At 33.4% G+C, this 16,930-nt stretch overlaps 1 protein-coding gene across 1 annotated transcript; it reads right to left on the bottom strand.

Moving 5' to 3' along the window:
- LOC107175794 (uncharacterized) lies at nt 1–1,337 on the bottom strand. The gene is made up of 2 exons (XM_015527552.3): nt 779–1,337; nt 1–693 (listed from the first exon to the last, which is right to left on the bottom strand). The coding sequence occupies exons 1-2, from the start codon at nt 998–1,000 to the stop codon at nt 178–180; spliced, it is 738 nt and encodes a 245-aa protein (XP_015383038.1). The 5' UTR covers nt 1,001–1,337; the 3' UTR covers nt 1–177.
- Nucleotides 1,338–16,930: the final 15,593 nt, after the last annotated feature.

The following is a 16,930-nucleotide window of genomic DNA, read 5'->3' as shown; positions in this document are numbered from 1 at the left end:
CAGGGCTGCAGAACACAAGAAACGCGTGCGTTGTGTTTTGTATGATCATGTGAGGTCTGAATCTGATAAAACTTTAATCCATAACCAGAAGAATAAAAAGCTCTGAGGAAAAAAAAAAAAAATACAAGTTTACAAGTTACATATCAAACACGAGAAAGAGAATTATGAGTCACGAAGTCAAAAATTTAATGCAGTCTCTTTAATCTTTATGGTGGTTCGGTTCCTTTCTAGTAGCCCTTCCATTATGATCCTCTTCCTGTAATTATCTCGAAAAGACTCCGATCTCTTGCCTATTATCATCATCTTCTTCTTCTTTACATTTTCCGGCTGCCGGAAATTTGTTTGTTGAGGAATAAAATAAAACCAAATGGATGTGAAAAGTATTGCACAAACCTTGCCCCATAGAATTGTCACAGCCAGACTCATCAGCAACAGGCTTATGGCATAGTATTTTGATGAGCTAAAAGAACTCGAACCACCCATGTCCAAGTGGGATTTCTTTTGTGGTGATGCTTTTGATTCTGATAACACTGAACTAGAACTTGTTGATCCAAGTGATGATTTAGAAGATAATAATACTGCGTTCGATTTGATTTCTTGAATATGACCAACTGAAAAACTCTTCACTAATTTACCTTCGAATTCATCTTGGCTTAAACTTTTTCTCTCGCGACCAGTGCTACTCTTAGCAACCTGTAAAGTAAGAAACAAGCAAGAAAATTTTGAGTCACAAATTAATTAATTAACCGGAAGAAAGATTTTGAACTTTCATGATCACCTGAGAGAATTTTTTCTTTGATGAAGAAGTTTTGGAGGAATCTTTATTATGATCTGAATGAATGCACTTGACAGTTGGACTTGGACTTGGACTTGGACATGGACCCCGAGCGGTACTATTTCCGGAGACGTCTCGATGATGACCAGAATCAAGAACCAAGGTATCCATATCAACAACAGGCCGAAAACAAAGCAGAAACTTATTTCTTGAAGCGTTCTTCATTATTAATTAGTATAGGAACTAGCTTATTGTGTGAAGCTAAAGATGATGAATGATCATAATTATAGCTCCAACTTTGTTTCTTTAACAAAAGGATCTTTTGTTAGTTTTTCTTTTTCGGTCTAAACAAGGAAATAGGCTAGCAAGAAATGCTCAAGTGAAATGAAACAGAAACATCGATCGATTTTCTTGGTGGGGTTTTTGTCTTCGTGGCCGGCTTTAAAAATGTTCTTATATTTGGGTTTTGAAAGTATTTGGTGATGCCTGTGAGGGACAGACAAGGGTAATATGGATATAACTCGTACGTTTTTGTTTTTGTTTTTGTCTTTTATTTTTTCTTTCCTTTTGTTGGTGAAAAGAAAGAGATGGGTTTTTATTATCTTGGTTGGTGGTGGAGTTGAGACTTGTGAAATTTTTGAACGGCTTTGGTTGCTTTAGCCGTCCATTTGTTTTTCAATTTAACTACTGACCACTCTTCAACTTTCTAAATACTTGCACAAGATGAAACATTAGTAAAATCAAAGAATTATAAGTTAATAAAAGTAATAGATTTTTACAAAAATCAGCTTAACATAGATCAGTAGAGCTTGGAAGCAAAAGGCAAGACTAGATGGTCAATTATACTTTCTCCATGAGAATAAATGTTGGCCTTTATAATATCATTTTGTGTTTGCATGTATCCAACATTAAGCAGCAAATTTATTATGTGCCGCAATTTTTACAACTTTTATGAACTCCGAATTATATCATTATGCTTTTTACATAACTTTTGAGACAAGTATTCAATGAAAATGGCAAGTGTAATTATGAATAAAGATATAATGTTATTGCCTCTCTTCACCTTTGCATGAAATCTCAGCATTGATCCTGTCCAAAATGTGAAATGAATTGTTGAACACTCAATTTTTTTAGTAAACCCGAATATGCATGACCCATGATTATGCTTTGGTTTGCCCCTTGTTAACCCTTCACCATTCTGTTTCCAGAAAAATTATTTATTGGCTTCACCGAAATTGTCCTAATTGTGGAGCTTGAACTAATATTTTAGAAAAATTAATTTTTAAGAAAAATTAATTTAGAAAAATCAGCCTAGCACTTTCTTTTGGCTTTCTTTTATAATTTATTTCTCTCTTTTGTGCAAAAAGTAAATAAAGGTATAAGATTGAGAGGAAAATATAATCAAAGTTCTGAAGTTCTAATATATAGAAAAGAGATCTTATTTTAAGAAAGAAAAAGATAAAAAAATAAAAGGACTTTAGTCCATTTGTAATTTGGTGATTAATTAGATTCATAAGTTTTTAAAATGGTGATGCTTCTCTAATCAAAATTAGCCGGCTTATTTCATAACATAAGATTAGTGGAAAACGATAATGAAAGCTTGGTCTCCCATAGAAAGCAACGCTGATAAATTAATTAGTCGATACGGAGCACGCTGCATGTTATTAAATTTGTTATGTGCAAATCTTACTTAACGTAGCAGAATCAATTTGTCTTTAATAACGGGGTCCAAGTTTGATTAATTTTCATGCTTCCTTTTATACTTTAGTACAATAGAACACGATCAAGGGTTACGTTGTTAGCTATGTGATATAAGAGTTTATTTTGAGATAAAGAAATGTAAAATAAATTGTTGACTGGGCATTAATCCACGATTACTTATTAACTCCTAGCCAAATTTAAAACAAATTTGAATCCAGGACGGTCTTAACTTTGCTGACCTTCCTAAGATCTTTTGATGGCCATGTTTTTTTTTTTCTTTTTTCTCTTTTCTTTTTTAAAGAAAAATTAAGCATTTTTTTTTAATTAAGAGGATACCTAAGGAGAGGAATTTTTTTTTTTTTACTTTTTTTATGTTGGCAAATAATTTAAAAAACAATGTGACAAAAGCAAATAATGGGCTTTGAAAGGGCCTAAAGTAGTGAGGCTAGCCCAATGTAATATTCGTGGAAGTCCAACAAGTTTAGAAATAGCCCGAATTATAACTTTTATGAACATTTTTTACCCAAGTTTTGCGCTAAGGACTAAGTTCCCCCTTTATGATTGATAATTAAAAGGGAAAATGACTTATACACTCCCAATTGTTGAATGAAAGAGATACAAAATCTATCAACGTTTTGAAAAAAAAAATATTCACACCTCCATTTATTAACAGAAATAAAAATTATAATTATAATATGTAATTATTATTATACCCTAAATATATCATATAAAATAATTATTAATTTTTCAATTTTTCCATAAATGTTAATAAAATTATAGAAATACCTTTATTGCCCAATTCCTCTATTTAAATTTTGATCAAATTTTTTTATATAAGTAAAAAAATTACTCAAGAATAATCCATGATCCATTATCTTATACATTATTGGTACCTAAAGATTTAACCAAACTTTATTTCATTTTACAAATAAATAAAATAAAATTACAGTTTCTTTACTATCAACATGCAAATATTCTATATATTTTGTAATCCATTAATTTGAAGTTCTCAGTGAAACTAAGCTGGACAGCTTGTCTGCACGGTTACTCTTATTCAATCTCAGAATCAAACTATCACCTTCTGAGGCATTACAACATCCGACCAGATAAAACTAAAAACAAATTAATAATCTACTTTCATCATCGATACATCTCTTTGCTATCATTTGTATTTTTAATAATCTTACAAACTAAAAACAAAAAACGAAAGCAAAAATAAATATGACCACCCCCATCATCGTATAAAACCCTGGATACAAAGAGGATTTTTGATCATCACAGAGGATTACCAAATTGACAAGCAGCAGCTTACAGTGGCAACGAGCAGCAACATTCATCACAAACAGTACCAGCAGCTTCTGGCAGCGCGATCAATGGCAGCGACCCGTGATTAGTGGAAAGACCATGACTGCGATGGATGTCGTTTACGTTCTCAAGAGGCAGGGCAGAACTCTCTATGGATTTTGGGGGTTGATTGTTTTAGGTTCTGGAATTGAATGTTAATAGATCTTGACTCTAGATCTAGATCTGGTAGTTGGTGTTCTTGGTAGTTTGTTATTAGGCTGGTGTTTTGTACTTCTATCGAGTTATATCCGTGTGTGTTTTGTTTGTGTGCGCTAAGTGTGTGTGCGTTTTGTTCGTGTGTGTTAAGAGTGTGTGAAGACATTTTGCATTAGTGTTTGTTGGTGGGTTTTAGGTAAATTTATTTGTTATTAATATGTAATTACAATATTAGCATTTTAATGATTTAAGAAAACGGTTTCCGTTAATAAATGAGGGTATGAATGTCTTTTTCAAAACGTTGAGGGGTTTCAAGTCTCTTTCATTAAACGTTGGGGGTGTATCAATCGTTTTCCCTAATTAAAAAGTAGCTTGGCAACCTTAGAGTCTGAAATTTCTTCATACAATTTGATTACTATTCAAAACTATATTCTTCGATAAGATAAAATATCAACTGCCATAATTAGAAAAATGTGTAACAAGTTCTCCTAGAGAATCCTTTGAATTTATCTCTGCACTTTTTCTGATAATGAAATGTTAGCAGAAATTAGAACGATGAACGATGATACATGTGATATAGGGACCATAACTACTTATATAGATAACTTTTCGTATAGTCTTTAGGTATTTTTATTTCAGTGCATCATAAAAATAATGATTACTTTTAAGTCTTTACATATTAAAAGCTCACATCCTATTAGATACGTTAAAACCCAAATTACTGAAAATTTTAATAGATCACTTGTAATTGGGCTTAACTTTATGTGATAATTTGCAACATATAATTATTTATATGTAAACCCAGCGTTGGACTAAAGATCCAACAATGTTGTATTAAGATTCAATATTCCTCTCTCACTATATACACCTTATGTTAAAAGCATATCGTGTCGACTATCTATTGCTCCAACTAGTGCATGAACAAGTTGGATAAGTGATTATTATTACTAACTAAATGACCAACTCATAAAGAAGATGGTTAATTGATTATTATTATCAACTAAGTTTGATATAATATGTATTACTGTAAACGCAATTAGAGGGTAGACTGTAATATATATAATCGCAGCATTTTCAGCAAATCAAGATGATTTCATATTATAAGAATTATTAGAAACTTTTTAGGGTGTGCATTTGTTGCCTCAAATGATAAAGATTACTGGACTATTTACTTTGGTAGTTCCTCGACAAGTATAGCTGATGGTGTAGAGTTTGTTATAATCGATCCAATTATAAGAACAATTGTATTGTATTTCAAACCAAATTTTCCATGCAGTAATAACAAGGCAAAATAAGAAGCAATAGTCGCTAGACTACTTACGATATAAAAGTTTACATCCAAAAAAGTCAAACATATAGGGTATTTTAATTAGTCATCAAACAAATCAATGGTGAGTTCACTATTAAAAAACTAGCATTGGTGTCATATCATACATCTGTCTAAAAGATTCTTTTAAATTTTGAGGCTTTCACTATAGAACACATCAAAAGAAATGTGTTGATGCTCTTGTCACTTCAAAGGCAAAGGTTGATCTCACAGAAAATGCAATAAATTCACAATCTTACGAAAGATAGAGCCATCGATTTTTACAGAGGTATTAGAGTCTGAAATAGTAATGATAAAAGAAGATTGGTATGCATCAATCATCAAAGAATTCACGAACCCGTTTATCTCAAATAAGAGAAAGGTTATTCTCTAATCTTAGAAATTCTTTATAAAAGGATACCAGATGGCTAGTGACATCTTTATGAAATGTGTTTACAAGGAAGAAGGGAAGAAAGTTACTCCATAAAATACACCAAGCATCTTATGGTTTGAATCTATAATCATTCTTTGTAAAGGAGTCCAAAGAACATGTTATTATTAGCCTAAGATGAATAAACATGCCCAATTTATACAAAAATTCAATGAGAAGTGCCAAAGCCTGATTCTAATATAGACATATTAGTAGTCATGACACTGAAGACTATAGCAAACCTTATATAGAATACTTATAGCATGGCATACTTTTACAAAAAAACATAAAGAAGCACATAAAATTAAGTCAGCATCTAAGAAATATTTAATGAAATAAGGAATCTTATTCAAGAAAGGATTCAATAGAGAGCCATTAAGGTGCATAGACCAGAGGGAGTCAATGAAAGCACTCCATGACATGCATAGTGGAGAATGTGGAGAACAATAAGACCAAAGGAAGTTATATCACAATCTCTTAAGCATTAGATTTTATTGGCCTACTATAGAGAAGGACACTAAGGATTTTATGAAGAAATACCACATATGCCAGAGCTATAACTACCTACAACATAATCTTCCCATATATTCCTAAGATCTGACTATATATTGGCCTTTCCATACTTGAACTGATTCATCCAACAACTCGTTGCACATCTGAGTCATTATAGCCACTGAATACTTTACTAAATGGTTGAAGCAATCCTTACGAAGAAAACAACTATTATTGCAATATTAAATTCTTGCAAGAGTACATCATATGTTGCTTTGGTATACCACAATGAATCATATCTAATAATGGCACTCTATTTATTAATTAATATGTGGACACTAGTTTAGTTCACTATAGAATCAACTATAGAAGCTGAATGCCTTATTATCCACAAGACAATGGTCAAATCAAGGCCACTAATAAATTCATTCTCAAAATTCAAGTGAGATGGTATGACAGTACAACTCATATTAAGCATGCACCTTACTAATATTTTATGGGCTTATAAGACTTCTGCAAGGGAATTAACTATATTCTCACAATATTCTCTTGTCTATGATGTAGAGGTTATCCCACTAGTTTAGCTATCTCTTCCTATAGCCCGAGTCATAGTGGCTAACATTGAGACTAAAATAATCGAGAGACTCATACAAGTGAGACTAAGGACTTGCATTAAAGAATAAAGCTTGCATAGGAGTGCAAATATATTTATTAGCATAGAATTATTAAAGCTTATGTTATAGCCATCAAGGAAAGGGATATCAAAGTCGATGACCTCATACACAAAGCTATTGGCTATATTAGGATGACCATTTTAGCCTCATCAAAGTTCTCACCACTATAGGAAAGACAATCCAAAAAGCTCATATAAGTCTCTATTACTACTTCTTTATAAAAGAAGGTGAGATTTCCCATCACCTCATTACCCATCACCTCATTAATTGGTAATGGCTTAAGCAATATTATTGTTGAGTAAACAACGCTTGCCTTAGAAAGAATAAGTGCATATTATACATTTAGACATAATAAGTACGGATATGCACACTAAGGCAAAATATAAATGTGTAAACTCCTTATTAGAGAGCATAATACGCTCCCTATTTTCTTTTTCATATGGCCTAAGTTATCTGTAGCAGTTATACCTATATACTTGTACATGCCCTAACCGCAAAGATTCAAATGTCTTTATAGTAGGTTCTTTCTCACAAAGATTCTTGATGTGCCTCAACATAGTACATATGCCTCAAAGATGAAATGATCCTTAAGTTGGATGCTACTATGTTACTTACTTCATACAACATTCACTTGTGAATGTTATCTTCATAAGAAATGCTTGTAAAATATGCCCTATGAAGACCTTCTGATTAGAGTTGCCTCGAAAGAAAAGCACATGTGAGCCTAAGACATATGTATGCCTAATACGAGGAAATGTTGCAAGAAATCTCTACAGTGGTCTTTCTCAGTATACTTTTATATTACTTTATGAATGATACCTCTTATGAGATACTTGCATCTTTCAGGCATGCAGAAGCTCGCCAAGTTTTAAAAAGTGTTAATGTACGAATGCCTTCTAAATTGTCTTTCTATAAGTTGCCTATTTTAAAAATAGATAAACAATTTGTAAATAGGTTGGGAAGGTTCAATAAAAGATACTCATGTTTATGGCATGTGAATACAAGTAACTTATTAAAACATAAGCCTTAAGAAAGCCTTAATCCTCAGTAAATGTTGATATAACCACATTCGAAAGCAAAATAAGCTTTAAAGACACTTTGAAGCCTTAAGAGAATTGAAGGCTATTTACCTTGTGAAGAAAATCTTCGAACAACATGCAATACAATGTCCAAGGAAACTCAATCAAGTCAAGTACTATCAAATGATCAATCAGCACAGTCAAATACTAATATCAATGCTTAAAATCCTCTTTACAAGCAAGAATAATAGCCTTGAATTGACTAGCCATTAGAAATCCATTTTTCCTTTTTTGTTAGCTAGAATCACAACCTAAACTCTAGGCACAATCTTGTATATATATCAAACATTTCTTTGATAAAAGGTAGCTCACAATTTATTGATTTCAAGCATCATGGTTTTCATTTTTTCATGGTATCAGAAATTTTGTGAGAATAATAAACATGGTCAACAAAGAACCATCATTCTCTATCTCATCCTTTCACCAATGTACTAGGCTCATATTTATAAAGCTCAACCCTCAAACTTCCTACTTTGGAAATCTCAAGTATTTCCATTAGTGCGTAGCCTTGGATTAATGCACCACCTAGTAGGAGTTGGGAAACCAGAGGCTGAGATGGAAGACAATGATGGCAAAAGGGTTCCTAATCCGAAATATGAAACTTGTGTTAACAATGATGGCCTTCTAACCTCCTGGTTATTAGGAATCATGTCTGAACAAGTGCTATGGATGATAGTTGGAGCAGAATAAGCCCACCAAGTGTGGAAGTCTCTTGAAGAGCAGCTGTTACCCATGACGAAAGAAATGCCTGTTTACCTCATAGATCATCTAATGAATCTTAAGAAAGGATTGCTAACTATAGATGAATACATTCAAAAATTCAAAGCTATTTGTGATAGTTTAACTACCGTGGAGAAACCAACGGACGACGTCAATAAAGTATTTCAATTAGTACGTGGACTTGGACCAGAATATCGAGACTTTAAGGTAGCAATTCTGGCAAAACCTCCATATCCTACATATAATCTAGGCTTGGCAAAACCTCGGGTCTGGTCCGGGTTTGGTACAACCCGAGAGCGGACCGGATGCCAAAAATTGATGCCTGGACCCAGACAAAACCTGGCTTTTGCATGTCCGGTTCGGGCTTGAGCTCGGCGTGTCCCGGGTCCAGGTTTTTTCTTCCGAGCTTCTAAGCCCGCAAACACTTATTTCAAAATTTTTTTTCTTTCATTTTTATGTCTTTGTATGTTCGGACGAGAGGAGTATTCCAAAAATGAATTTTGGTTTATGAAAGAACATGGTGTAAAAGAATCTTGGACAATGACTCCATAGCCAATTCATTTAAAGAATTACGGCCATTATGTCACTTCAAGGACACTGATTCGGTTTTGCTGGTTTTAAATTCTAAAGGAACATGGCACGTTTTGATCAAAGAGATGGTAATGACACCTAAATATCACCAACCAAGTGAAACAACAATACAACATGCATGCACATTTCTTTTGTATCATAACACAAGATAAATCTCAAGCTTAAGTCAAAGACAAATTAGAGAAATAGTTAAATACAAACTTATAAAATACTAACAATACAAATTTTGCACAAATAATAAATAAAAATTCATCTAATTTCTAACCTAAACTCATTCAATCTATATATAAAAAAAATTAAATTCAATAATACAATAAATCTAAATAATATCCAACATATCATAAGTTCATAATTATGACACCAATTATCAATATAACACATGAAAATCCTACAATGTTCAACAACTCAAAAAATAGATCATAAAAGAGTCAAAATACTCCCATGCAAAATAAATAAATAACAAGTTCATGTCTAATTCCAAATAAATAAATAAAAGTTCATGTCATGCTACTTGTTGACGCTTGTGGCTCATCATCATCATCCGAAATTACCTCCTCCCCAGTAAAAATCTCATCCTCCGGAACTCCACCTTACAACAAAAATAACACATTAAAATTCAAAGCATTTTAAGCAAATAAATACTACTAAAATATAATTCAAATAACTTTATACATCGAAAAGTAGAAGCCCAAATTCAATTTTGAGCACACATTAAGGCTTCCAAAGTGTCAGGAAGAAGTTTACTACGATGCAGACTTAAAAATCTGCCCCCGGCACTAAAAGCTGACTCAGAGGCAACGACGTATAAAAGAATGGCTAAGATATCCTTAGCTAACTCAGCCAAAATAAGATATTGGCTTGTGTGCATCTTCCAAAAAGATAAAATATCAAAGTCCGGAATGGAATCCAATAATTCATCATCTAAATACCTATCCAACTCCAACTTAGTTACCTTAGCACATTTATTTTGGCTTTGAAATGTTTCAAACTCATCTACATCCCAATACTTATTCGAATTCGAACAAGATTCAGAACGAGAAATTTCCATTCCAACATTCTGCCCACCACTCACATGCGCTGCCTTCAATTTATATTCTTTCACTAAATTATAACAAAGCTTATGTGTACACTCAATATGCTCATCTGCTGTATCACCAAATATCTTTAGGAAATAAAAATGAATTGACATCATCTTATATCTTGGGTCAAGCACAACAGCCACAACTAACATCGAATGAATTTCATTCCAATATTTGTTAAATTTATCAGCCATTTTATTAGCCATAATCCTAATAGCAAGGTTATCAGCAGTGCGCCACCTATTAATTAACAATTTCATTTTACATATCAACAGAAAAAATAAATTAGCAGTTGGGTATTTTGTACCTGAAAACATCTCCATTAACATGTAAAATGATTTCAAATGCTCCACCATTATGACTGCCAAATCCCACTCCTCATCACTTGGCAAGCTCTTATACTGAGGCTCACGTTGTTGCAATCGAGAAAAAACACTTCTATACATCAATGCTACTTCAAGCATGGCATAAGTAGAGTTCCAACGAGTAGGACAATCCAATTTCAATTTTTTTTTATAATTAATTTTTAATTGTCTAGCAGCTAACTTAAAAGTTTCATATCTTTTTGGTGTTTGTGTCCAATAACTCACACTCTCTCTAATCTTTCCAACCCCACTTTCTATAACTTTCAACCCATCCCACACAACCAAGTTCAATATATGAGCAGTACATCTCACATGAAAAAAATTACCACTAGAAATTAAGGTATCAGTATCAAACCTTAACAACAATTTCTCCACCATTGCGTCATTAGTGGTAAAATTATCCAATGTCACTGAGGATAACTTTCTATCCACGTTCCAATCCAATAGGCATTGTACTAACTCATTACAAAAGGCATCAGTAGTATGGGGCTTGGCTTGGAACATAGATGAACCTATCAAATATTCAAAAGTCGGTATTAAATACACAATCTTAAAATATATTACAATTTAAACTTGAAAAAAAAATCTAATATAAGTAATAAAAAACTTAAAAGAAAAATCAAGCAAATAAAAAATATAGACAAATTACCTTAAGATTCGACTATGCAATTTCCAGGAATTGTCAATAAAATGGGCTGTCACGACCATATATCCCTTTTTTTGATTACTAGCTGTCTATAAATCTGTAGTAATGGCCACTCTACCATGATTTTTCCCCAATAAATGCAAAGTCTTAACCTTCTCGATTTGATATAACTTCAAGATTTCGCTCTTCAAAGTGTTTCTGCTCATTGGCTTAACCACAGGGTTAGCATGTGCCATCATTTCTCGAAAGCCTATATATTCCATGAATCTAAGTGGAAACTCATGCATTATAACCATTCTTGCTATCAAACTCCGTAAAACATTTTGATTAAAACTTCCATAACTAATGCCACAAGTTCCATCCTCTCTTTTAATCACTTTAAGGCTTCCCTGAAGTGCTTCTTCTATTTTCGGTTGATTCTTCTTAAAACAAAATGCCATGTGTCTATTCAAAGTTGAAGTTCCAAATTCGAATTTTGCTTTTAAAATTGCACTACAATGCATGCACTTTGCCTTTTGTTCTCTATTTACCATTATTTTTATAACGTGCTCCCAAGCTTTGGAGACTTTTTTTTTTTTTTTAGTTTCTTCCTTACTCTTCTTATCATTCACAGTTGACACTGAAATTTCCTTAACCTCATTATTAGTTTTATCTTCGACATTACGAGATAAATCTGGAGCACTCAAAGAATTGATTTTCACGTTGTCCGACATTGCATTGCTCTACTGTTACAATAGCAAAGATATACTAAATTTTAGATTTTAGTGTGGAAACGAAAAAGTGAACAGAAAAGAGAGACAGAGAGTGTGTGTGTAAATGTCACCACAAGTCGTATTTTAGCTTTCAATTGTTTAATCACATATGTAAATGTCAATCTCCTCTATTCTCTCCTTTTCCAGTTTCATTAATTAGCTTATTTATAAAAGTCATTCAACGGACTCTGAAACTTATCATTACATAACTAACATTGCAACATAAAATTAAAAAAGGCACAAGGATTTGGTCGAAAAAAAAAGAGCAACAGTAATCACAGGCTCACAGCAACCATGCACAAAATTGGTCGAAGATAAACACGAATAGCAGCAAAGAAGCAAAATGATGTAAACTGTAATTCTGTAAAGATTATGAATCAGCAAAAATGCAACTGGGAAGGCAAAATTTTGAAGGAAAAAAATCAATACCTGGGGCTGGTAGTGGTGGCTGTGATGGCAGAGTGACAGATTGATGGTGGATGAGAAAGTGGCAATGGAGAGTTGAAGACGGTGGCGTTGACACTGACGGTGCCGGAGGGGGCTGTACTGCACTGTACGAACGACTCACGTCATAGCCGCAACCGAGCAAAACCGAGTCAGCAAATGCCAAATGAGAAGAGATGATGTCGAGGGCCGACGGTGACGGACTGATAGTGGGTACTGGCCGACAGTGACGGTGGGTAGCCAATGGCAGCGTTGCTGCTTATGCCTTTGGGTTTGGGTAACTGGGGAATTAGGGATTTTTGGATTTGGGCATTTGTGTTTTGCGATTTAGGTAACTGGTTTTAATTTTTTAGTTTTATACATATTGTTTAAGTTTATTAAAAAATTGGGTTTTTGGTGCTAAACTCGGAACCGTGCCCGGAAATGTCCGGGTTTTAAATTCTGAAAGCCGAATCTGCTAACTCGGACCGGATTGGCCGGGTCCGGGCCGGATCCGGTTCGGCCGGGTTTTTTTTGACACCCCTAATATAATCAGTTTGTTTTAGCCTTGCAAGGACATGAACAAATGTTATGTAATGAGCAAGAAGATAAGAAGCAATTCGTCAACCATGAACGAGCCTTTTTCAGCCGGAGAGGAAGAGGTAGAAATCAGAGGTGTCACTTCAACTCAAGGGGAATGGGTTTTACGCCAGTAGGAAGGAATGGAAATCAAAATTTTGTGAACCAAAGTCAACAGAACAATAACAATTTTCAAAAATTTCATGTTGGTAACAACTGTAACATAAAGAATGCTAATCAACAAAACGTGGACCCAGGTGATAAAAATATATGTCAAATTTACTTTAAACTAAACATACAACTTTAAAATGTCGAAGCAGGTTTGATCACTCGTGTCAATCTGGGGAAATTCCTCATGCTCTTGTTGCCATGCATATAAATGACGAAGATGATGATCCTGCATTCTATGCTGACTCTGGAGCAACAACTCACATCACCAACAACTTAAGTAATACAAGAAAAATCATTCTTTATAAAGGAAATGATTCTTTATATGTTGGTAAAGGTAAGGGTCTTAAAATTACACACATAGGTGATATTGTGTTAAATATCAATCATGGTTGCTTGAACCTAAAATATGTGCTCATTGTTCCCGATATTAAAAAGAATCTGCTATCAGTAGGGAAATCAACAACTGACAATTTGTGTGTTATTATTTTCTCATCAAATGGTTTCTTGATTAAGGACAAATAGGGAAAGACGCTTGTGAAATGACATAAACAAGGAGGATTGTATGCTCTTGAGGAGAAAGCAAAGCAAGCATACACAACAATTCAAGGAAATAAAGTAAATTTTGACATTTGGCATCGACGAATGGGGCACCCTCATGAAAAGTTTCTGAAAATTTTACAAGAAAAACAACTCATTGATATATCGAGTTGGAAAAAATTAGAAAATATTTGTATTAATTGTCAAATGGCAAAAAGTTGCAAACTACCTTTTAATTCTTCCAATAAAGTTGCCAAGTTTCCTCTTGAGAAAATTCATTGTAACTTATGGGGACCAGCCCCAATCTTATTTACTCAAGGATTTAATTATTATGCTATTTTTATTGATGATAGTAGCAGATTTACGTGGCTATATCTCTTGAAATTTAAATCAATTTTTTTAATTGTTTCTTGGAATTTCAAAGTTTTGCATAAAACCAATTTGACAGGAGAATCAAAGTATTCCAAAGTGATGGAGGCGGTGAATTTCAATCAGGAATATTTAAAAATCACTTGAAAAATGTGGAATTCTCTATCAAATTTCATGCTCATACACTACATAACAAAATGGAATAGCTAAGAAAAGCATAGACATGTGGTAGAAACGGGTCCCACTCTCATGTATCAAGCAAATTTACCACAAAATTTGTGGGTTGATGCATTTCTCACTGCTGTACACTTGATAAATAGAATGCCATCCACAGTGTTGAAGAAAAAGAGCCAATTTTTCTAATTATACAATAAACAGCCATACTACAAATCATTACGGGTATTTGGATGTAGATGCTTTCCATATCTCAAGAAGTATGGTAAGAGTAAATTTATAAAGAAAACATACCCATGTGTTTTCATCGGATATAGCTTAAACCAAAAAGGTTATAGATTTTTTTATCAGAAAACTAAGAGAGTATATATATCAAGATCTTTGATGAAATGTGCTTTCCTTTTGTTAACTCTTCTAATTATTCTGTACATGTTCAAACGGCAAGGACAACTTTGGATGAGTGGGATAAAAAGAATAAACAAAAGAGCCCAATTCAAAATAAGTTACAAACTTTACAATATCAGGACTTCACTCCACATTTAACTTATTGTGAAGGAATTAGGGACAAAGCAAAATCTACAACACATCATGACATGGAAGGGACATTTAAATCCAGTGAAACACTACAAGTCTCATTGGAGGAACAAATTCAAACTCATACTGAAAAGAGTTCTAGCCATATACCATCTACTAGAAACTCGGATGAAACTGTTGTATCATAATCAACAACTCAAAAGCAAACCTCACCACAAGTCTTATTAGAGGAACGAACTCAAATGGATATTGAAAAGAGTTTCAGCCACATAACACCTACTAGAAACTCAGATGAAGCTGTTGTATCAAAATCAATAGCTCAAAAGCTAACTTCAAAGGAAATAAGTGATAATCTTGTGGTTAATCTAACTGGTTTTTTTAATACTGATACTTTTTCTAGTAATGCAAGGCCATCTACTATTTCTTTGAATTAGCACAACATGATTACAAGTCACAAGTTAAAGAAAAATCCAGAATTGGAAAAACAAATGGCACTTACTACTCAATTTGACTTGTCAACCTTGGAATAAAAAACATTCAGATTAGCCATGAAAACACCTTGTTGGTTAGCTGCAATAGAGGAAGAAATTAAGCCTTGCATGACAACCAAACTTGGACACTTGTGCCTAGACCAAAGAATGTAAACGTCATTGGGTCAAAATTGATTTTTCAAACCAAATTCAAAGAAAATGGATTGGTGGAAAGGCATAAAGCAAGGTTGGTGGTGCAAGGATACTCTCAAATAGAAGGATTGGACTTTGAGGAGACATACAGTCCAGTGATCAAACCAACAACAATTAGAGCTGTTCTGGCTATTGTTGTACATCAAGTTGGAAAATAAAGCAATTAGATGTGAAAAATGCATTGTTACATGGTTTCCTTAACAAAGCCGTGTATATAGAGCAACCTCCAAGGTTCAAAAGTTCTGCTTCACCAGACTATGTGTGCAAATTAAACATATATGTTTATCGACTAAAATAAGCACCAAGGGTGTGGTTTGATCACTTTTCTCAATTTTTACTTGAACTTGGTTTTGTTTGTAGCAAAGCTGATTCATCTATGTTTATTTATAGAACTAACACCATGATTATAATGATGTTGGTCTATGTATATTAAATTATCGTGATAGGAAATAATGATGAATTCATTAAATCTACAATTCAAAAACTCAGCCAAGAATTTGCAGTGAAGGATCTTGGAAGATTACACTATTTCCTCAGCTTGGAAATAAAATATATCACTGATGGTATTTTTATAACACAAACAAAATATATCAAGGACATCTTAGCTCAGTCAAAAATGGATGAATGTTCCCATTTTGCAACTCCGATGGCTATTAAGCAACAATTCACCACTCATGATAAGAAATAAACCAATGCCACTGAATTTCGCAAACTAGTTGGAAGCTTACAATACTTGACATTTACACGACCCGACATTGTTCATGCTGTGAATAAGGTCTATCAATGCTTTCAGAATCCAACGGAAGGAGATCTTCGAGCCGTCAAGTAAATACTACGATATTTTAAAGGAACAATAAATTATGGTACTTATTGTATGGCAAAAAGCTCTCTAAAACTTAATGGTTTATGTGATGCAGATTGGGGAGGCTGCAAGGAGACAAGAAGAAGCACTACGGGTTATTGTATCTACCTAGGAGCAAATTTCATTTCGTGGTCATAAAAAAGACAGCCAACAATTGTAAGATCATGCAATACAATATCCAAGGAAACTCAATCAAGTGAAACTATATCAAAGGATCAATCAGCACAATCAAATACTGATATCAATGCTTAAAATCCTCTTTACAAGCAAGAATAATAGCCTTGAATTGACTAGCCGTTAGAAATCCATTTTTCCTTTTTTGTTAGCTAGAATCTCGGCTTAAACTCTAGGCACAATCTTGTTTATATATCAAACATTTCTTTAGTAAAAGGTAGCTCACGATTTGTTGATTTCAAGCATCCTGGTTTTTATTTTTTCACCTTGCACGTTTCCGGTAAGATTGCTTTTTGTTGACAAATAAGTAAAAG

The sequence above is a fragment of the Citrus sinensis genome, chromosome 2 (assembly GCF_022201045.2).
Source record: "Citrus sinensis cultivar Valencia sweet orange chromosome 2, DVS_A1.0, whole genome shotgun sequence".
Lineage (NCBI taxonomy): Eukaryota > Viridiplantae > Streptophyta > Magnoliopsida > Sapindales > Rutaceae > Citrus > Citrus sinensis.
The sequence above is the reverse complement of the archived record's forward strand: the minus strand, read 5'-3'. Positions and strand labels throughout refer to the sequence as shown.

Bases quoted from the DNA above. Each gene is read 5' to 3' on its own strand.
- LOC107175794 (XM_015527552.3), bottom strand. From the start codon at position 1,000: ATGAAGAACGCTTCAAGAAATAAGTTTCTGCTTTGTTTTCGGCCTGTT. The intron at 694-778 runs GTGATCATGAAA...CTTACTTTACAG, and splicing joins CAAAGAAAAAATTCTCTCAG to GTTGCTAAGAGTAGCACTGG.